General features: G+C 42.7%; 1 protein-coding gene across 1 annotated transcript; it reads right to left on the bottom strand.

Moving 5' to 3' along the window:
* Positions 1-13410: 13410 nt before the first annotated feature.
* Positions 13411-21684, bottom strand: SYNJ2BP (synaptojanin 2 binding protein). Its single transcript, XM_015864646.3, has 4 exons — positions 21410-21684; positions 17340-17476; positions 15743-15838; positions 13411-14886 (listed from the first exon to the last, which is right to left on the bottom strand). Exons 1-4 carry the CDS (start codon positions 21474-21476, stop codon positions 14752-14754), a joined length of 435 nt encoding a protein of 144 aa, XP_015720132.1. The 5' UTR covers positions 21477-21684; the 3' UTR covers positions 13411-14751.
* Positions 21685-22026: the final 342 nt, after the last annotated feature.

Here is a 22026-nt window from a genome sequence, read left to right as displayed (position 1 = left end):
ATATATAAATATATATATATATAAAAAACAAAACAGCCTTTGAGATGAAAAAGCCAGCTTTTAGTAAAAACATCACGCAGTAGAACAAGTCCCGTCATTATCAAAGAAGGAACTGCCTGGCAAAATGGAATCTCAGCAGGCACTCAACCTTTCCCTTCTCCCAGCTTAAAAGCATCCCAAACCCCATCAACAATCAAGGACTCCACAAATTCATCCTTACAAATTCAAGCAGCACAGTTTCACCTTAGCCATCAAATCACACACGCACACATCCTATTTCTCCCTCTCGGAGAGCTAGCATGCTAATAAATGCAAGGAAGTTGCTGTATTTTGTATTCCAGGCATACTCAAAGGTGCTCTTGAGATCTTGCTCTGCTGATGGAATTCAGCTTGGCCTCATTTGCAGCTGTTACTGAGATCCCAAATGGAATCAGATTCAGGTCAGGTGTTTTCCATTATTTTGAACTACATTGCTTTTGAAATCTCTTTGCCAATCTTATCTTTTAAACATAGTATAAAAAGAGAGATTCAGATGCTAGATCATGAAAATATTGGTTTGAGGGAAATTTCTTAAAATCTGCCTAGTGGTACCTACTGTCTCTGCAACTCAATCAAATTCATCCAACCCTGAAAACCTGCTCCCAGCAGCTGAGGGACAGACAACAGTATCTTTTGCACCAGTTCAGCAACGTATAACAACTCAGGAAAAAAACAGAATTTCGCTGCTATGAAGCTCACTGCTGGCAGTAACGAGTCATTCACATATGAGGTCCTTTTAGATATGCATAAGGTGCACACCAGCACAGGATTAACCCTACCTTCCATTCCAACAAGGTTTTCATCAGAGCTACATCCCCATCATCCCTTATAACTGTTCCATTACTCACCACTAGCAAAAGAGCAGAATATTTCCCTTAGGACAACAGCAGAAGAGTAGATCGATGATTCACATAAGAACTGAATGACCCACAACAGAGTTCTGTTTCATACGTGCAAAAAGACCAGTGTTATACAACGTACACAGGGCATTCCATCCACTCCAGCCTACTAGGGACACACCTTTGTGGAGACCCTCGCCACAACTTGAAGCCTGTAACAATCAGAGAGATCGACATGATGGAATGACGACACAAGAGGTGTAACGATATAGGGAGCAATACAACAGAAAGGCATTGTTAATGAAAAAAGACCATTCACTTACCACCAAAGATCAAGGCTCACAAGGGAAAGCTCCACCAAGGAGGGATCTCTAGAAAGAGAGCCTTTCCCAGTGACAGTCAGCCCTTAAATGAGGTCTAAGAGAGGTGTAGCCAGGCTCCACGCCTTCTGGTCACACAGCCAAATTGCTTTCACCTGTGCTCCCAGGGCTGACTGGGGTCCTTTCCACAGGTGCTCCATCAGTGGCTCAGGCTGTGAATCAGCAGTTACCATACAAAGCTTCACTCTTTTCCTTGATGTGCCTTTCAAGGGAACATTTACACAGACACCTTCTCCACTACCAAAGACAATGTTATTTATCCAAATGGAGAGGAGGTATTCAAGCACACAAGACAGCTGTAGGATGATGCTCAAGGAACCAATACACTCAATTGAGCAATGTAAAGAGTATTCGTATGAAACAGAAGCCTCTCTCCTGAATAAGCCATACCTGCCAAGCAAGATATCTTGTTTTAACACATGGTATCTTTGACATTCACCTTCAGTCATGAGGAGACTTACGATTCACAAGTGCCATAACTATGTATGATTCATCAGCTGTCTCCACGGGACTGACAAATAAATGTCATATCAGATTGAAACCACCATCTACTTTATAGATGCTCATTAACACATTATTTAACGTGCCAAGTTTGTTCTACTTTGAGTGGCCTAAGACTTTTCTAGGATATATTTTTTTCATAAAACAAATCACACCTTAAAATCATTTTTCTTTTAAGAATTCATATTATTTGCTTTAAAAGGAACATCATTCTTCTAATATACTGAAACTACAGACAGAAACAACTCTGACTTCAGGAAGCAAGAGCAGATGCAAAAGACACATGGAACAGGTCAGGTTTCACTGATAAAAAACAGCAGCAATTTCCTATGGGAATCATGGCACAGGGGAAAGAGGAATTGTCCTACCACACAAGCAACACAAGATCTAGGGAAGAAAAGGAAGAGACCATACACTAGTCCAATATGAAGAGCTGCAGTCCAAGTCTTCTAGGTGCTGAGGGCATCTTGGACAGTAATAGTAACATCCTCTGATGCCAAAATCTGTGGTAACTGAAGCCTAAATTCTCCTGTAACGCAATGATCTTAAAAGAGAACTACAAATGTCTCCTCCCAGAGAGATTTTCTTCTACATAAAAGAGGCAAGAATACCCCTATTCTCCCCGCTACTGGGATTTGTTGCTGTTTTCCCCATGTACCCAGTCAGCTTGGCTGAACTCTCATACTGTTTGTGTACAGGGGCAAAGGCTGGATGTGACCATGATTGTGGGGTGGTGAGACAGAACAAGAGTCTCTTCATCAACATACACATTGCTGTATAGAGATGATCCTTGTTGGTGCCCGTCTTCATCCCCCAAAATATTAACAGGTCTTCTGAAAGGAACAATGTGCAGCTTCAACTCAGAGGCTGCAAGTGACCAGCACTGCAGCGCTTTTTGGATGAGCTTGTTAAGACTCTAATTCTTTTTCATGTTTTGAAAGCCTGGAGCACTGGGACAGCTTGCTCTGAGCACAGCAGAAACAACCTTCAATAAAATTTCACAGCCCCAATCTCTCTTCCTCTGCTGTAAGGGCTCTGCTTCTGCTCTGCTTCTAGACAGCTGGGTAACAAAACCCAGGAGGACTGGGCGCCATCTGCAGGACTGGCATTTCATGGCCACTCCATCACAGGGAAAGAATAAGAGAGCCAGGAGGAGAAGGTAACAGGGAGCAAAGTGAAGGTCTGAACACAATGCAGATAGCTCCAGCTGCAGTATTGTAGGATGCCCCAGCACCAAGAACAGTGTCTGACTGCGACTGCAGAAGAGCTTTTTGTTGATGCATACCTCCACACAAACTGACATATGCTGAGCTGGCCTTACCCACTACTGCTGACAACAGCTGAAGCTGCTTACAGCTTCAATTTGGAGGGTATTCTTGCATTGATTCCTGTCACTGAACATAGACACAAACACAAATTCTCATATTTTGCATACCTAAATACTGATTTTGAATAGTTCTCAGTCAAATGGGTTTTGCAGGTAGTCCATGCAGAGTACAGGCATGCAGAACTCCATATATTTAAGCAGTACTCTTGCAGGGGAAGCTTATACACACAAAGTTGAATACATGAAAATGGAGATGAAGTAGTTGTCAGCCAAAAGTGACAGATTTCAAATACTCCTGGTTTAACTTCCATTAAAAGTGACAGGATAAAATGGCTCACACACAGGTGTGATACTGTGACAAGGATACACTTCCAGTATGGGTATCTCCTAGTATACAGAAATATTCTGAAGAGAAACTCAGATTATGTGGCTCTGTTTCACTTAATTAAAGAATTACTAGTAATTAGGAAACCCTGCTGGCTCTCCTTCACTCTTCCTCCCAATCCAACCCATCCTTGAAATTCAAATCTGAACTTCCCTGAAGTGTGGAGGGTGTTTCAACTCAGTATGACTTTCAAACAAATATGCAGATAGAGCCAAGCAATTGCATTTGGACTGGAATTCCAAACAAAATATCTCTGAAGTTTGGAAGAAAGAGTAGACTGAGATCTGAATTTTGGAGTATTAACCCTTGTTCAAAGATACTAAGGACATATTCAGCCGTTCAATGCCTTTCAAACACTTAAAAAATGAAGTTGACCCACAAGACCTGGTAAACCCTTTCTGCACAATCTAAATGTGGGGTTGAAGTTACTAATTGTTTTTTACCTTCCCAGATGATTGACTGTAAAATGCCATTTTTGACCTGTAACTGGAAACAGTATGGAGTAAGAAAACTCAGTAGACAAAGACAGAATGCACTGAACCACAGTATAAGTGTATCAGAGCGAAGGTCAAACAAAATGTCATTTTGTTATGGGAGCAGAAATAAATAAATAAACAGGAAAGGCATTTTAAGACCTTAGACTGTATTTTCTGCATTTGTGTACAACATGCTGATCAGTTCTGGTAGAAGGTTTTGCATGAGTAATATCTCACCTCACTAAATGCAGCTACCCTGAGAGCTCAAAATGCACCCTACGTCACCACTAGCAGTTCTGCTGTGATTCTACCACTGTGCCACTGAATTCAGGAGAGACTCCAGCCTGTGTTTCTGCCCATCAGGAAGACTGTCAGCAGCTTATTTGCCTCCAGCCTTCCTGTTGCCATAACTGTTGATGTTTGAAAGGGGGAAAAATAAAGACAAGGAAAAAAGAGCACATTTTGTGTAAAAAAAAAATCCACCAGTATTCTTAAGAGATCTTCAACTCTGAACAAGATACAGGAGTGGAAAGGAGCTGTTAAACCCAATTGCTCAGTTCTGCACAGAAACAAGTAATTACCTCTAAGGGGTGCATGTATTATTTCACTAACACTACAGGATTGTAATAGCTTTATGAAATTGTTCACAAAGGCAAAGCATTATCTGCTATTCTGGGGGTTCTCCCACTTCCATTACAGAAATGTTACTAATTCCTGAATCATTCTGGCCATCTATACAGGGGTGGCTTTGACTGTTATACAATTCCAGAGCTTGTGAGATTCACAAAAGCCCAGTCAGTGAGTTCACGACAAGCTGAGCCCTGACAGCTGCTCGGAAGGGTCCTTTAAAAAGGAACATAATGCTTTCCACAGGGAATCTTTTGGGTTAGCACTTTTCTGACCTGCAAAACATCAGCAAAGACTGCAGCTTTTCTTTGATAACTCAACCAAAAATCGCATCCTCTCTTGAGGTCAATTCTTGTTCTAGAGTACAGGAGTGCAGAAAACATACTGTTATGTTCTGAAGAGCCATAGGAAGATGTCTAGAGAACAGTAAACAACACAGATCCCACAGATAAATTTGAGTAATGAGAAAAGAAAAAATGAAGTTCATGGAAGAGTGGAGCAATTAAGAATCCCCATCCAGAGCTCATCTGCAGAAGGTAGACCAGAATTCTCACTTTAGAACAACTTCTGCATTCAATAACACATCTACAGGTGCTGATATGCCTGGAAATACCTCCAGATGTTGAAGCACATCAGAAATTTAGTTGTCTTGAAACTTAACAGCAAAAGTAAGAGCCTGCTATAATCAACATAACACATACTGAAACCAGTAGAAAAACTGGGACTTACTATTTAAGACAGCTATCTGAAAAAGCTCAGCAGCCTCTGCCCTAAACATTAAAACACATCACTGTCTGCCCTCTGCATCCCCACAAGTCTCAGAGTCTCTAGAATATCATGTAACGTACATTGCTTTTGTTAGAAGGTGGGATGTATGCAGCTGCAGTCAGAAATCAGGAGAAATAACATGGCAACTAGCACAGAGTTAGAGAAGACAGCAAAAAACTCTAAAGAAAACTTCAGCAAATGGAAAGGTAACATTAAAGATTCCTAATTCTTCCACTTTATTAGTGGAAGTTATTAGTATAGTTACTAGTGGAAATTATTAGAATAAAAAATCCAAGGGGGTTTGGACAGAATCATAGAATTACCCAAGTTGGAAAAGACCTCAAAGATCATCAAGTCCAACCACAGCCTAACCATAGTACCCTAACTCTAACAACCCTCTGCTAAATCATATCTCTGAGCACCAAAAGAGCATCAAAGGATGAGGCCTGGATGTTGAACTTCTAAGTGACAAGATATGGAGGAAAAACATGCAGCCTCATTAAGACCAGCTTCTCTTTCAATGAACTGGAAAACAAGTTTGTTTTTCTTAATTTTATAAGGCTCAGACAGTAATCTGAGCAAGTTAAACCTTGCGCACCTTCTTAATAAATCAGCTGAATAGCTGCTGGAAAGCAGAATTCCAAAGATACTCTTACAGGATTACAGTGCAAAGAAAAACTAGTGACCAACTTCTATTTTTTAGAAGGCTCCCCATAATGAAGCAATAAATAACTATTGTTTAAGCTGCAGGAATCACAGTTTGACCATTCTGACCTGTGACTGAGAGCAGAAAAGAATAAACACAGAGTTTTCCTCAGTAAGAGGAGGTTGACAGCAGAGTACATCAACTTTCAAAACTTGGATGTTTCTTCGCTTAAAAGTCAACTGGTAAAGAAGACAATATGATCACAACATTTCAAATGATACTAATAGAGAAGCAAACTTCATACAGGGAGCTGAGACCTTTTATTTGACTAATGGATGAAGCAGGTAGAAAAGAGCCAACAGACAGGTATGCTAACTCTTCAGATCCACCTGTCTGTTTACGATTCTATTAGCTGATTAAATTAAAGGATACTGGCTATAACAGTACTACCACCATCAGTATTTAGGAATGGGATTATCAGAGGAAACTCAATGTAAGGTAATGACTCCACAGTTTTAGAACTCTCCTTGCATCTTTTTAGTGCCTCCCATGGAGTCTATCTGAAATAGCCAGTACTGGTCCCAGACAAAGACCAGAACCACAATCACCTCTGAGTTTGAAACATCTCTAACGCAACTCAGAGCAGCAGCCACTCTGCTCCCATTACTTGCATGAATGTGCACTCTCCTCAGATCATTGCTGACTTCTCACATAGGCTTTTTAATATTACTTTATAATAAGATGATTTAACCCAAGAGCCCCAATTACCACATTTTCTTTGACAGTAACAGAAGTAGCATTCAGGGTTCAAAATAGGAATTCAATAGTAGAAAAACCTGTGCTGATATATCTCACCCCAAGATGAATTCCTACAGCTCAGTAATTCAGTTCATTTCTTTATTAAGCATCCAGTCAACTTTAAGTTCAGTACTGAAAAGCACAGCAAGAAGTGATAATTGAGACTTAAAAATACACTCAGCTTATACTGCATGCAAGCCTAAAATATAAAAATCACTTAGGAGGTTTTCTAGTTAATGGCTTCATTTTCCCTCTTCTAAGCCTCTCATCTAGTAGAAAGTATCACTTAGTTAGCTCAGTCACTAGGTCTTCCTGTTAGGAAACCATTGTTCAAAATTTCCCTGTTAACTCGCAGAGTGCAAAAAGCAGCTTTGTGGTGATAATAGCAAGGGCTGTAATAAAGAACCATTTGCAAAGCTGAAAGTACTCTTCCTGCAGCTTTTCAAAGATCCCACTCATAGCCATGTTTTGTTTGCATTTCAGACAAAACTTTACTCTTTTAAGGTCATAAAAAAGAAGAGTTTTATGAAAGGGGCAACTAAGACAGTTTGTCTTGTCTTCAAAGTAGGAATTTAGCTGCAGAAAACACCAAAAGCTCTAGATCTTCAAGGTTGGTTTTCAGACCACGCTACCAATGGGCAAAAGAGCACCTGCTTGACGTGGGTAACTCGTTCAAATCTCTTTGTACTAGAGGATAGATCTTCACTGCTGCAGGACAGTTGCACCCTTCCTTGAGCTACCATTGAGTATGTGCTGACCAGAGGCAAAGTTACCTCTATGAAGGTCCTCTCTGTGCAAGGGCAGGGTGAGGCTTCAAGAGAAGCTTAGGAAGTAAGCACCAACTTAGAGTAAAATAAAGATCAGACCCCTAGCATAGACAGCTGGTGTCTACAAACAATTGATTAGATAGCTATGACTCTTAGATAAGCTTTTCAGAGTCACCACTGTGAACAAACACTTGATCCAACTATGTTTATTTGGATTTTTAAGACATTTGGACCTAGTTCCCTTGTTTGAAGTTGTTCCTCCAATGGCAAAGTTCATTATTAGAATCCTGAAAGAAGCACAGTTAAGAATATTCCCTCTGTGGAATACAGATTATTCCACAGACAATCAGAGTTTCCTCCTACTACGTATAATTGGACACTTTCAATGTGACCAATAAGCAGACTTGCAAAACTAAGATGTGCTGGTAAAATTTTAAAGCTCTCCATTCTTCTACCTTCTTCCTGCTCTTTTGGGCTATTTAAAAAATCAACACATTCTCTTAGCCAGGGGCAAACAATGCAGCCAGTCACCAATTCTGGCACAGATCGTCTTGCTGGAGACCCTCTCCAATAAGCCATGTGTACAAGCAACTGTGAGCTATGGCTATGAGCTCTTAACAGTCCACTGTTAAAGTCTGGGGATGAACGTGCAGGTCTGCAAATGATAAGCTTAAATCATACTAACAATTGCTTGAGAAGGAGTTCCGTCATCATTAACAGCAATTAGCACATCTGAGTCTGACTCATCTCTTTCACCATCTGTGACAACACTTTGTTGGCATGAATTCCTCATTTTTCCTTGCTTCACAGTCTTCTGCATCCCAAATTGTACGAACATTCTTGACCTTTCCTAATTAAAACAAAACAAAACTATCGACATATATTTAGATTAGTCACTAATCTAGACTAGACTTCTGGCCTTTCTACTCATTTATCTCCCTTTCCACACTCCCCTAACATGGCAAAGCCAACAACGGGTAAATGTTTCCCTTTGTAATACTTCCCCTTTACAGCCTATTGTACTATCTTTACCATTACAGTGTGTGACCTGCATGCCTTTTGTATATCAGCTCACAACAGCCTGAGGTGGAGAATAAGCACAGCTGCATGATGTGTCTTCTACATTCACTAGAAACCATTCTGGTTATTTACACAACAAAAGCAGGAATATATACACATAATCATGGATTACTACTCACTTTCAACAATTAAATCTCTGAACTACATACCCAAATTCTGCATTATACTTGCTACTAAAAAAGAAAAAAGAAGTGGAAGAAGACATAATCCTTACAACTTGTATCCCTGTTCCTTTGCTATCTTATCGAATTAATCGTTTAGACCTTTACTGAAGCAGGCTGAGATGAAATGAATGCAAAAGATCCATAAGAGTAACTGCGGACCCACCACTTCATGGCATTGTACTTGGACTCATATGTAGCCTCGGTGCTTAAATGAGACACTTACCAAATATTTCGCCTGTTAACCAAGCAATTTCTTTCAGTCTGCAGTTCCTCACCTGGGAATCCTCATGCTAACAACTTTTAACATCAGACTGCCAGCAATTCAATTGTTCTAAATTAAGAAATAAAAATAATAATAACTTTTAAAAGTATTTTCCTACACTAACTAATGGAAAATAACCACAGCATCATCTGATGTCCTTCAACTGATGTTAGCAATGCACCTTGAAAACCATCTCTCAACTCTAAATTTTAAGTGCTTCAGGTAGAATTTCTAATCTACTTGCAAGGGTGTTACTAACATTTATATTACTTCAGGCATTGGAATGGCCTGCCCAGGAAGGTGGTAGAGTCACCATCCCTGGCAGTGTTCAAGAAGCATCTGGATGAGGAGCTATGAGATATGGTTTAGTGGCTTGTGGTAGCAACGGTGATGGTAGGACAGTTGGACTGGATGATCTTGTAGGTCCTTTCCAACCTTGTGATTCTATGATTCTGTGATCAAGTGCTTAACACTAGTTAAAGTAGCTGAAGCAGGCAACAGTGTCAAAAGTGAAAAAGCAGCATGGCTTAGAGCTCATTCTGCTATCCTCTATCCCTACAAAATGCTGCCTTTAAATCAACCAGTCCTGACTGTTCCCCAAATTCCCCCACCCCAAGGAGTGTTCTTGAACAGAGTTCAGACACTCTTTCCTTTAAATCTCATTTGCTTTCCTTTAGAACACCTCCCTCACACAAATGCTATGAATAAGAACAAACAGGTTTCTCCAGCACTTCTTTTCCCAGCCTGCTCAAAGCCTTTCCCAATCATTTTTCCCAGGTATGTTGTTAGCCACAGATACATAGACAAGTATAGCTCTCTTTCTAAAACTCTGCCTGCCTGTGCATAACTAGCTTGCTTTTTTGCTTGCTTTCTTTGGGAATACCATGCTCTAGCAGAATGACAGGCTTAGCATGACCTGCATTCAGCTGCACTTTCCCAAGTACTGGATGCATTGTCATCTGGCTGCTGATCTCTAGCCAAGATCTGTCTATCCCTCCCATCCAACTCGTGGCAGGAGACAGAGTACAGACGTAATGTGGACTGATGCTCTCTAACAGCTAGAAGCCTCTTCTCTCCCATCACCACCCATGGTCAGGAACCTGGGAAGGTGAGGCACAGACACATCACAATAGACAAATGTGGAACTGACAGTTATTATGACAGCACCAGCAGGTCTTCAAAGACATGCCCCAAACTGGAGGCTGGACATTACTACTGATTCTAGGACATCTCTGGGCTGTTTGGAGATGACCAGAGCTTGTTACCAGTCTAACTGGACAGACTCAGACACATCATATGAGACAATGCTCACACTTGGTGTTCCAGTCTTCTGTCCTACACCAGATGCACCAGCCAGAAAGAGGACTGTCACACAGCTAAGTGCTAACGTCTGTTTCCAAAAGGAAAAGGAGTAACAGCAAGTCCAACAGTTGGTTCAGTGCATAAGTCAAAATCTGACAGTGCATTGGACATAACTTCTAACCACCTAAAGGGACATCGCTGAATTAACAAATATCAGTATTTGCTGATACAAGGCAAAAGCAGCAGTTTTTCTAAGAACAATTGCCTTTGTGTCATTACAAAAAATGCAAGCCAGGCACAAATGTTACACTGCTGAGAGGTGGTGAAGAGAACCTTACCAAAGGGAGACTTGGCTGGAAGACCTGCCCAGTGAGTGAGAAAGCAGAAACGGTGCCCATTGACAGAGGTTTTACTTTGCACACAAGCACAAAAGCTAGGCAAATAATTGCCAGTCAGACATAAGGCAATTTGAATAATTATCCTGCATACTTAGCGCAGTTGGCCTCCCGTAATAAGAGCACTATTCTAGGAAAGCTGGTTTTAGCAGCCAAGTGAGAGATACACAGCTCTCCCTACACTGAAGTCTGTCAGCATCAGTTACAGATGCAGCAGCAAGAGCAAAAGCTCCCCAGTACGACAAGGAAAGCCATGGTTCAAGTCCACACAGCAATGCTCTTCATTTGAATCAGTGCACATTAAAGCCACATTAACAAGTTGGGAAAGAAGAGGAGTGAGACTAATAAACTCACCTGGTTAAATTACAATTGTAATTTAGTATTATCCTTGATTTCTGCTTCTTCCCGGAAGAAAGCTGATGAAGTTTAATGACTGGGATGAAATCCACTCAGCACTGTGCAGCATGCTGGTACATGTTTTCCTGAAAAAGGATTCTATATGGTGTCAAACAGTGGCTGGGGTTGATAGAAACATCAGGGCCCATTTGACCCAACCCCAGCTCCAGCAGGGACACCCAGAGCGCGGTGCCCATGTCCATGGCCAGGCAGCTTCTAAGTACTTCCAGGAAAGACAGTCCACAGCCTCCAGGTAACTTGTGCAAGTGCACAGCCATCAAAATGTGTTCGTTAAATATACAAAGAATCCAATAATCAGAAGATACCAATAGTTATATAGGGGGGAAAGAAAATCATAACCATGTTGGTACACTTCCTCTGTACCAAACTCCATTCAGTACTTTCACCAGTGGCTGGGCTGAAGACAAAAATCAGTATCGCTACAGATAGTGGGCTGAGCAAATTATACCACAGACAAGGCAGACAAAGAGTAATCTAGATCTGTTATTATACACAACCAATTCATACAGGATATGCACTAATTCAACAAAATGCAAATGCTGATGCTCTTACCCACACCATGTAGGTCACATCTGGGTATGGTGGAGGATTTAGAAGTCAAAATTTACATGACAACACAAGTTTCTCGTGTCACACAAAGACCAAAAAGGACTGCTCCTTTGGTATAAAAAATGAAGTGAATCCCTCTCTCTGTGTGGCAATAGCATTTGTACCGTGATCTACAGGTTCTGTATGGCAATTCAGAAAGCAAAAGAATATGGGGAAAACAGCCAACCATTTCTAAGAGATTTGTAAAAGTTATTTCATACAAGCCAGTTCTTGTAAGTTAGCTGAAGAATCCTAAAGGGTTCCATTGGCTTCATTTCTTAAAAGTAATACCTGAAAGGTAAGACAACTACAAAACACAAGCCCCCTCACAGGGAAAAAAACATCAGTTATTAGAAGTCTCTTTCATATAACACCTAACAAAACAGGTGCTGGAACCTGAAGGCAAACTGAAAGCAATGTATCTTTCCCTCCCACGTACTCCCATTTAGGTTGTTTAATTAAGAAGTGCCAGAAGTAGTGCATCTTCCTACCTTCAAATCAAGCCTGGCTGCTCTTTCTCACTGCTGTGCCTAAGTCAAATATACATCATTAGCATATATAGTTCAGGAAACTTGATGAGACATAAATGTCTGGAATATACAGAAAGTCGATCAAATTAAGTGGATTGGTCTTTATGCTGTGAATATAAAACACAAGCCTCAGCAGGTCAGTAAGTTCACAGTAAGTTGAGAGAATTAAAGAAAATGAGAAAGAAATGGAGATTTAAGAGTTTCAGCTGTCCTAAGTGTTTTCCCTAACATTCTCTCTCATTTTTTGCATATACACCCTGTCATCATTAGCTTTTTTCTTTTCATTTAATTTATTTCTTCAGCAATGACAGAAAAATTTATACATACAGTGCTCAGAACTGAGACAAAACTCAAGGCTATGGAAACTGAGTGGAGAAGGGAGCTGTGGAAAGCACAGAAAAATTAGGTGATACAGTGTCGTTGCTGAGGTAAAGAAATACGAGCCACAGTTTCTGGGGCTGTTTGAGGTGAAGGTGTTTTTTTCACTAAATGGAACATGAGGTGGTTAGGGATTGGAAAGAGGATCCACCTACAATTTCGAAGGCAGAAAAAGTCCGGAGGGTTAGGTTGGTTAAATAAAAGCCACTATTCTGGAAAAGGTTACTCTGGAAAAGCCACCACATTAATGCCACAGTATTAAAATAACTCAAATAATTGTGGAAAAGGAATTCAAAGGAATGGCATGCACCACCAGAAAGGTGTTTAGCTGCTCAGTAAGCCACATGAATTATTTGGGCAGAGGAGATAACTCCCCCGATAATTTAATAAATTGCCTGCAGAACAGATGGCAGTTATGCCTGAAGAGCATAAAAAAACCAATAAAAATGAAAATAAGAAAGGCTGTGTTTTCTCTGCTGACTTCAATGGTAAAAGAGCAAATAACTTCTCCTTAACTCCTTATCCTCCCCGGCTTGCTCCACACTCCTGTCTTGCAGAGAGATGAGACTCACTCACTGAACCTCTGTGGTGATGTAAGAACATCATGCATAACAACACACCACTTCTTGTGGATGGCAAGACTACTGCCTTGAGCAAACACACAACAATTTCAAATGCATCATCGATGTCCTGCTGAAATAACAAGGAAGAGAGGAAAGTAAAGCACTGAGACACCGGTTGTTCTTTGTTTGAATATGTATATTGCATATATGAATTTTCTTTGCATCATACAGACCAGATCATGCAATGTGCTTTTCTTATACAAAAATAACATCAAAAAAACATTATTTCTTGGAGACAAGAGAAACAGGTCATACTCTACAGAGTACAGGTCAGCTGAGGCATTTGAAACTATTCCAATCACAGTGAGGAGATGAGTCTCTGCAGGTAAATTCAGTAACATATTTTCCAGAGAAAGGGTCTGCCCCTCAGCTGTATTTGCTAAACTTCACCCTGTCTCACACTCGCCACCCTATCAACTGAGAATCACATCAGTCTTCACAGCAAGCCATAGCCAGGATGATCCCAGACTGCTCTCAGCTTTCCCTCTTTCAATCACTGTAAGATTTTCTGACTGCAGAAATCAAGTTAGCTGGTACTGAAAAGCAGTATTCCCCCCCTACCAAAAAACAACAACAAACCCACAACAGAAACTTTTCACCCAAAAGATGTAGACTTCAATCAGCTTGAGGGATGGAGGTGCTACTGCTTCATTAATACTTGAAAGACTTCTGCAGCTTCAGCATGACTGTATCTTTGCCATTATTCTTGTGTTTCAGTTGTCTGCACATCTCTCTCTGCTACGCTAGCAATTTGTGCAAAGCATTCTCTTACAACACGGATTCAAAACTCGGCAGCCATTCTGACAACAAAAGTCTTTCTCTAGCAGTGGACTGTCTTCTGTATTTCCGGAATTGGTAGAATACCTCACCAATACTGTACATTAGTGTTCAATCAGCAGTTATACTGAAGATTTTACCTGTGAAACTGCAGATTAGATTTTATATATTTTTCTTAAGGCATTTATTTAGTACAACAACAAAAGCCAACAGAAAAAAATAAGATAGCCTCTGCATTACTTTATTCACGGTTCAGCTATTAGTTCCAAGGAAATTCAGTGGGAACAAGGCAAAGCCTCAAGCAAAAGTTTTTGATTTAATCCTGTCCCACCCACCCTCCCAACCTCTTTATAAAGAATCACATCATAAAACATGGAAAAGTTGTATGTTTGAAAGTTCATGGTGCAAAAAAGAGGGAAATGGCTAAAAACTTCTCATCTGAATTAAAAAAACCCAACACAACAGCCATCCCACTTAATACATGAACACAATCATCTCCTTTCCCCTGCTCCTTTCTGCTTTTGCTTACTCTGCAACAAATCAATATATAAAGAACACCAGCAGCAACTTTATGATACACAATGATCGTCTCTGACATCAGTCTGTGATAAGATCGTTAATCTCTATCTTTAAATTACATCATAGCTGTAAAATACGCAGTGATATCCAAAACGTGAATTCTTCACATCCGGTGTCGATATCTCAACAAGATCCAGACTGCTGCTGCAGTGAGTGCCAGGCCTGGTATGAGAATGGCTGCTAGGGGAAGCCCACCTGAGTCTCCACCACCTCGATGACCCGCTGGGCCATTTTGTGGCTGCAAATACAAGGAAGAACAAAGCATTTGTGTCAGAGAGCCCACTGCAGCCCACAGATCTGTGTCAGCAACAGCCAGCACTGTAAGGACATGCAAGATAGCTTCCCCAGCTGCCTGTGCACACACGAAAGGGTTAGAACAGCTGCAGATGGACTGAGCTTTATTACAGTGCCCAGCCACTAGTAGGCACCTCTTCCTTCAGTCATTTCCTCTGCTTTTCCCATCTGCCCCATATGAAGTTCAAGAATATTCACTCCTTCATTAAGGGAGTAGAAAAGGGGTTTCAACCCAGCACCTCCCACCAGCATGCTTCAAGCTGACCAGTATCTCCTGCCAGGGATGTTCAAGTGGCAGCAGCAGATTAAGGAATCCTCCCTTTTTATGTCCAAAACAGTGCCAGTATACTTTAACTGCTGCTGCAAACATTCTTTTGTGCTGGGCTACGTATGCATCTCACCACTACTGTGAATGATGACCTGTGAAACAGGAAAGTTTTGTCACCAGTAAGATTTTGGCCTCTGAAAGCAAACTGGAGAAGCTGAGATTCTGCCTTCACAAACTTTGCCTCTGAGAAAGTAGATCTATGAGAAAATACAGCACAGTGCAGCAAAAGAAAGACCCAGGGACTCCTTGAACCTCATCGCTTCACTGTTACACTCATATACAAGTAATCCAAGGTATGGACGCAGCATTCATTGACTAAGGGAGGCCACTGGTCAGACAAATTCTTTACATGCATAACTTAAACTGGTCACCCGGACATTGCATTTTTCTGCTTCATCAAACAGAAAGCAATAAGCATAGAAAGCAGCCCAAACTGAGCCAGAAATAAGCCTGAGAAGCAGGTTAAACGTACCCTGTGCTGAATTTTCAGAATCACATCATAGCCTGCATTTTTGAACAGTTCCACGGCATCCATGTGTCGCAAATTCTTCAAGTCTCTGCCATTGATCTAGCAAAAAAAAAAAAAAAGAAAAAGAAAAAAAAAAGAAAAGAAAAGGAGAACCAACTGCTAAAGGGCACGGACTGGAGATAAAAATCATCCTCTTCCATACAATTCTGCTACTGAGGGCACGACACAACAGACAGACACCACCATCAATATTCATCCGTTCACATTACAAATGCATTTTTAAGTTGGGACATAACACGAGAAACTTCAAGACAAAAGACAGAGGTGGTGAAAAAAATACTGCTTAGTAAAAAAAACCAACAGGCCAAAAGACAACAGCTGTGTCAACAGCAGCTTCTTATGTTGTTGCTTGACTGGAAATAAATCAAAGGTGTAACTGCGATAGTTAATGAAAATAAAAGAGCAGAACCAGCAAAATTATTATTACTGTTAAGAGAGCATCCTTCCCACATTGGATCCTCTACTGGTACATTCATGAAATGTTTTCTTTATAAGACTGATGAAAACATAAATTTAAAAGCATAACGATGTTAAAAAATACGACACACGTTGGCATCCACTTTGAAATTGTAGGGTTTCTCTTTAAATAACTTCTCCTGGCAGAAGGTTTTAGAGCGTGTTTTATTTCATTCACTAACTAATGATACTCATCCCATTTTTTCCTCACTGTTTCACCACCATTACCTCTAATTGCGTCCCTTGAGATCACACCCAATTCCTCCTCTCTCCTGACACTTAAACTTCCCAAACACACGTACAAAAATATTAAACTGTCAAGACAATAAAGAATGGTATTCTGTGGTTTAACTTAATGTCATTTTCTGGATCAATAATAGGCTCTAACTGGTACATGGCACTCAATTCATTTACAGAGACTGAAAAGTTCACATGTGGAACCTAATTAAATATAAAATAAAGATATAGAGTATTCAAAGATCAAATATCACACTAGGAGAGGCTACTTCTTCACTCATCGCTTTTTAAAGCATACTGTCTTGTATGAATGACAACAGTTCCAAGAACCAGGGGGACACAAACTCAGATACTATAAAACATTTGTCTAAAAGGAGGACTAGTCTGCATTACTCCTGATGAGTTGCAGTGAGGACTTCCATGGCCTAGAAGTGTTATGATCTAAAAGTCCTCCTGAGCAGAAGGATTAGTAGTCACAGAATACTAGTGGGAAAAATAATGTAGAGGTAGAAGACCAGTTCTTTTATTTACATGTGTGTCATCCTCTGTGAGCATCAGAAGGCATGATGAAGTCTGAAACATCAGGGAGGCAAGTCACAGAGGAAATATAAATGCAGCATCAAGAAGCATCTCTGAGAACAAATCGGGAAGGCAGAAGAGATGGGCCCTTGCGTAGAGGCACTCATCTCCCTGGTGCTCAGAGCTCTCCCACATCCCCAGAATAGCTCCTCCACAGCTCTCTGTGTTCATCACATCCCTCCTCCTCTGCTGGCAAACCCGCATGTCCTATCACATCACTGACCACAGCACTTCAAGATCGCGCAGGATGACAGAAGAAAGGGCTTACCGCCAGAATTTTATCTCCTTCTTGTAATCGGCCATCAAGGTAAGCTGGCCCATCCTTTTTGATCCGGCTGACATAGATGCTGCTGTCATTAGAATCGACCTGCTGATCTGTCCCACCAACAATGTTGAAGCCCAGCCCTAAGGTAAGCCAAAGAGAAAGCTGATGAGAAAACAGTCTAAGTTCCAGACATTCTTGCTGCTATTTGGGAAGCGTGCCCACCCATGCTGTCCTGTTTGCTCCACCATGCTGAAATCCACAGCACGCAGATCAGCACTGTCCTTCCCAACCATCTTTGTCTACAGAAGACAATTAGTTCTTCAAAGCAGAGGAGAGACCCTGAGTGTTTCATTCTGCAAAGCGCCTGTTGAGAAATCGCTTCTAAGATGCCAGCTCAACCCTCAGCAGGAATTCACCTCTTCAGCACAGAATGAAAGGAAATAGAAGCATTCTGCATTTCACCGGAGGCTGCAGCAAATCAGCACCTTGGAGTGAAAAGGAATCGTGCCTCACAAGTTTCAGGAGTTGAGAGTCAGAGTTAGGGAAGGCATGGAGCACCAGCCCCTGCCTGCAGATGAGGACATGGGCAAGAGGAGCCACGCTGCCAGCCTGAGGACAGCCCAGCAGCTCCCATCCACACCTACAGGGCCGGGACTGGCAGCCTTTGCCTCCAGGAGTCACAGCAGGTCAGATGCAGCTTGTTCAAATTTTATGTATTCATTTTGTTCTGTTTTAGGATTTCAAAACATGACAGGAAACAATGTTCCAGGAATTGAAGTAAAACAGAAAGTAACACACATACATTATGTAGAACTGTGCAAGAACTGCTTTGCGGTGAGGGTGACGGAGCACTGGAACAGGCTGCCCAGGGGGGTTGTGGAGTCTCCTTCTCTGGAGATATTCAAGACCCGCCTGGACACCTACCTGTGCAACGTGGTGTAGGGAGCCTGCTTTGGCAGGGGGTTGGACTTGATGATCTCTGAAGGTCCCTTCCAACCCCCACTGTGATTCTGTGAACTGATGTCTGCACTTTTATTATGTTTTGTATGGCTCTTTAAAACAAGCCCTGTTTGCAGACCTGGACCCAGCAGCCAGATTAAAGCACAGTTAAAGACAAATGCTTCTGGTTTCCTCAAAATCCGGAAGAACAAACTGAATTCAGAATCTGGAAGACCACATTCCACACTGCACATGCAGCTGAGCTTACCTGTCAAGAGTAATATATGTTAAGGGATGGGAAAGATTCCTTTTAGTGAACAAAAAAGAAAAAAGAAAGAAAAGTCAAGAAATAAAGTATATTGAACTATAACAAAGCAAATTCAGGAAAAAACAACAACAAAAAATCCACTTTATTTTTCTGATGTAACACAGTCATCCAAACCCCAATGTCAAGGACAGCTGAAGGTAAATTCTCCCCATATTCAGCCAGGTCGGTTTGTTTTTTCTCTCTTTCTCTTATTCTCTAAAAGCTAGGACTAGAAATGCTGGGAAGCAGAGTAGAAAGTGAAAGGGAAATAATACCCCGTGTCTGCTGGGAAGCAGTATTTTTAATTAGTCACAAGGGAACAAAGGTTGCATGAGATGAGTCATGGCGTAAGCGTGCATCCACAGCAGAGAAATATTAACAGTGACCTTGACACCTGTGCTGGTTTGTTTTGTTCCCTCCTATTCCTGGCAGCTTCAGACAGATGAGGAAGAAGATGAGAGGAGCAATAGAGTGAAGAAACACCGATTTCTCAGCTGGAGTAATATCTATTACAAGGAACATGAGAGCACAGAAACATACTCTTCAATGGGAATTTAAATAGGAAAAATAAGTAAAATATCCAGAAGGCTGAAAATGATTTGCCATGAAGCTTCAGGGAAACCAATACTATAGAAAATACGAGTTTTAATCAACATTTATTAAAGAAACAGAAAGAAGGCATCCAAATTTCAGAGAACAATGACTCTCAGTTTTGATACGTCTGCGTGCATGTATCTATTTAAGGAACAACGCAATATGAACAAAAATACAAGTTTTCACTCATGGTTACCAAAACAACCTAAAGCCATTGTTTACCTCAGCAGGGTCAAGATAAAGAAGGACCAGAGTTCTGTGGGGCAGCCATGTATGTCACAATGAGTTAAATACCCGCAGGATTCACATCAAGGCTTTTTCACTGTCTTTGCTCCTCTGCACTTAAACTTCCAGTCTGGCTAAAGGTACCTTCCTTACCGTCCCTTCAGCTCTTCTGCTGTTCTCCTCTTTGCAGCTTATGTGTTAAGAGACAAAGTATAACCAGGAGAAAGAGAGGAAGGGGAAGAAGAGAGCATGAGGCATTAAGTTTCTCATCCACAAGGGGCAAGAAGTGCAATGACCAAGCTTTAACAGAAGGTGTGGGTGTAGCTTCTGACCTTTCCATGCTTCTTCACCCCTAAAACATAAAAATTCCCTCTAACGACATTCAAAAGCAACCCATGATTTATAGGATCTTGAGATATTGAAGAATACAAACTGCAGATTGAACCTCCAAAGTATTTTAGTTTTTTATTAAACCAGACTTTTTGCCTCCCTTCAGCTTAATGAATCAGAAAGAAATACAAAGACGAGACTTATGCAGTTTTGCTACTATAAATATGTCCAGCCCCTCAGCAAACTTCTGCCAGAGATGTTTAGCATCAATTATATTCTAGAAAACTGCACAGTCAGCATTCAGAATAGAGATATTCATAGTATCATAGTCTCATAGTCTCATGCGGGTTGGATTGTAGGATTACACCCTGCTTCACAGGTTTGTTCCTTTAACAGAAATGAATGACAAGTGATTCGAGATCATACAGGGCTGCATGAAAAACAGACACCTCGCCCTATTGACTGGACAGGTGCTGCTCACAGGAATCAGACCTACATTCCAGGAGCTACGGTGAAGACCTCTCAGCTCTGCCCTCTGATCCTAGATCACTATCAGGAGATCAGAAGCAGCACAGAAACAGAGCTCTGCTTGCTAAGGGTCTGCCATGCTGCCTAACCACCCACAGAGACCCAAACCCACAGCTCAGAATAGACTCCCAGAAGCTCACTGAGGCAGGAAGATGGGGGAAACTGCAATATATATGTTGTCTGCATGGCCTCCCTGGGATGAGCAAGGGGGACTTTCTGGCTCGCCAGGGTCAGTCAGAGCGGCTGTGGCTGTGAAGATGTCAGTGCTGTGGCTCATGGTGAGACACAAGAAGGCAGAGCTGGCCCGTGGCCATGTGCTGCAATCCAGGCAGGCAGCTGGGCCGGTTTCATTCACCCCTGTTTTAATTAAAGGCCTCATACATCAAAGCTCTGACTTCAGAAGTTCCCCAGAGTTTGCAACGCCTCAGATACAAGATTTTGCTTCAGATCGGGGCATTTGTCCCCAACGTGCCACACCACTGACAATGCTACTTTAATGCTGTAACAGAGCCAGACAGTGTCTAAAGGCCCGGTCACCACCGCAGGACTGAGACGGGGGGGCAAACAAAGCCAAACAACATCCCCCCAGAGTCCCCATTCCCCTTCTCTCACAGTAGGTTCAGCAGCGCCCCAGCCGAACTCAGAGGTCCCCTTCGGCCTCTATGAGCTGCCTTTACATGGTAACGCAGCCACAAGCTGCAGGAACGCCGCTAGTTCCGGGCGTCCCAAAGCGCTGAAGGGCAGCACACCTGCCGCTCCAGCGGACAGCACGAGGAGCCGCGCAGACACCAAGACCCACACACATCCTGAAAGCCGTGTTGCTTCCAGCAGAGCAGCCGACGGCATTTCGCCAAGCTGTTATCGCGGAAGACCAAGTCCGACGGAGTTCCCTCTTGCTCACACAGCTCGCAGTCCCCTTCCGGAGCGCCGCACTCGGCACAGCCCCGGCACAGCGCTGCCCGGCCGGGGCTCGGCAGGACGCCGCTCCCGCAGAGCTCGGGGCTCCCTCCCGCCCCTCGGCGGCCCCCCCCGGCGCCGGGGCCGCGTTTCCCCCCTCCTCCCCACCCACGGAAGGGGCGGCCGAGGGGTCAGTCCGCTGCCCCCCCGCCTCGGCGCGGCCCCACGCAGAACGCGTCCGGCCCGGCCTCACCTGAGGGTCCCCGGGTGAGCCTGATCACCTCCTCGGAAACGCCGCCGCCCGCCACGCTGCCGTTCATGCTGCAGCCTGAAGGTGAAGTCGGCTGGCGGGGCAACCGCTTTCGTTTCCTCGGCCGCCGGCGCAAGGCCGCGCCGTGGAGCTCTGGGAGTTGTAGTCCGCCCGGGAGGGGCCGGGCCGGGCCGTGCTCGGCGGCCGCTGCAGCCCAATGCCGGCTGTGCCTCGATCCCGCGGCGAGGCTCGCTGTGGGCGCTGCAGCTGGACGGTTCGATCTGATCGCGGCCGTGTAACACGCCCAAAAAGGCAGTTAACGGTTTTGTGACGATCAACAACAGCAGTGATTGTTGGCTAACAGGAGAGTGCGTTACTGCACAGCCTTTGCTAAAGAAAGAAAGCACAGAGCAAAACGAGAAAGGCCCTGAGGTAGGCAGATAGAAAGCCTCTGGAATAGTGCAGGAGTTCTGAGGGTGGGAGAGCTGCAGAACGGCCCCAACTATTTTAGGAGCCCGGTGAATTCATTCTTGCAGCAATAAAATGCACAGCACTTCCTTGGAGGAGCCAGCAGTACCAGTGCTGTGTACATACTGCTACCTGAGCACTTTAAGAACCCA

The sequence above is a fragment of the Coturnix japonica genome, chromosome 5 (genome assembly GCF_054131305.1).
Source record: "Coturnix japonica strain WE chromosome 5, WE-NBRP24, whole genome shotgun sequence".
NCBI lineage: Eukaryota > Metazoa > Chordata > Aves > Galliformes > Phasianidae > Coturnix > Coturnix japonica.
The sequence above is the reverse complement of the archived record's forward strand: the minus strand, read 5'-3'. Positions and strand labels throughout refer to the sequence as shown.

Coding starts and splice junctions, on each gene's coding strand:
- SYNJ2BP (XM_015864646.3), bottom strand. CDS start 21,476: ATGAACGGCAGCGTGGCGGGCGGCGGCGTTTCCGAGGAGGTGATCAGG. Junction 15,839..17,339: donor AAGGAGATAAAATTCTGGCG/GTAAGCCCTTTC, acceptor TTTTTTTGCTAG/ATCAATGGCAGAGACTTGAA. Junction 14,887..15,742: donor TTCTGAAAATTCAGCACAGG/GTACGTTTAACC, acceptor TTGTATTTGCAG/CCACAAAATGGCCCAGCGGG.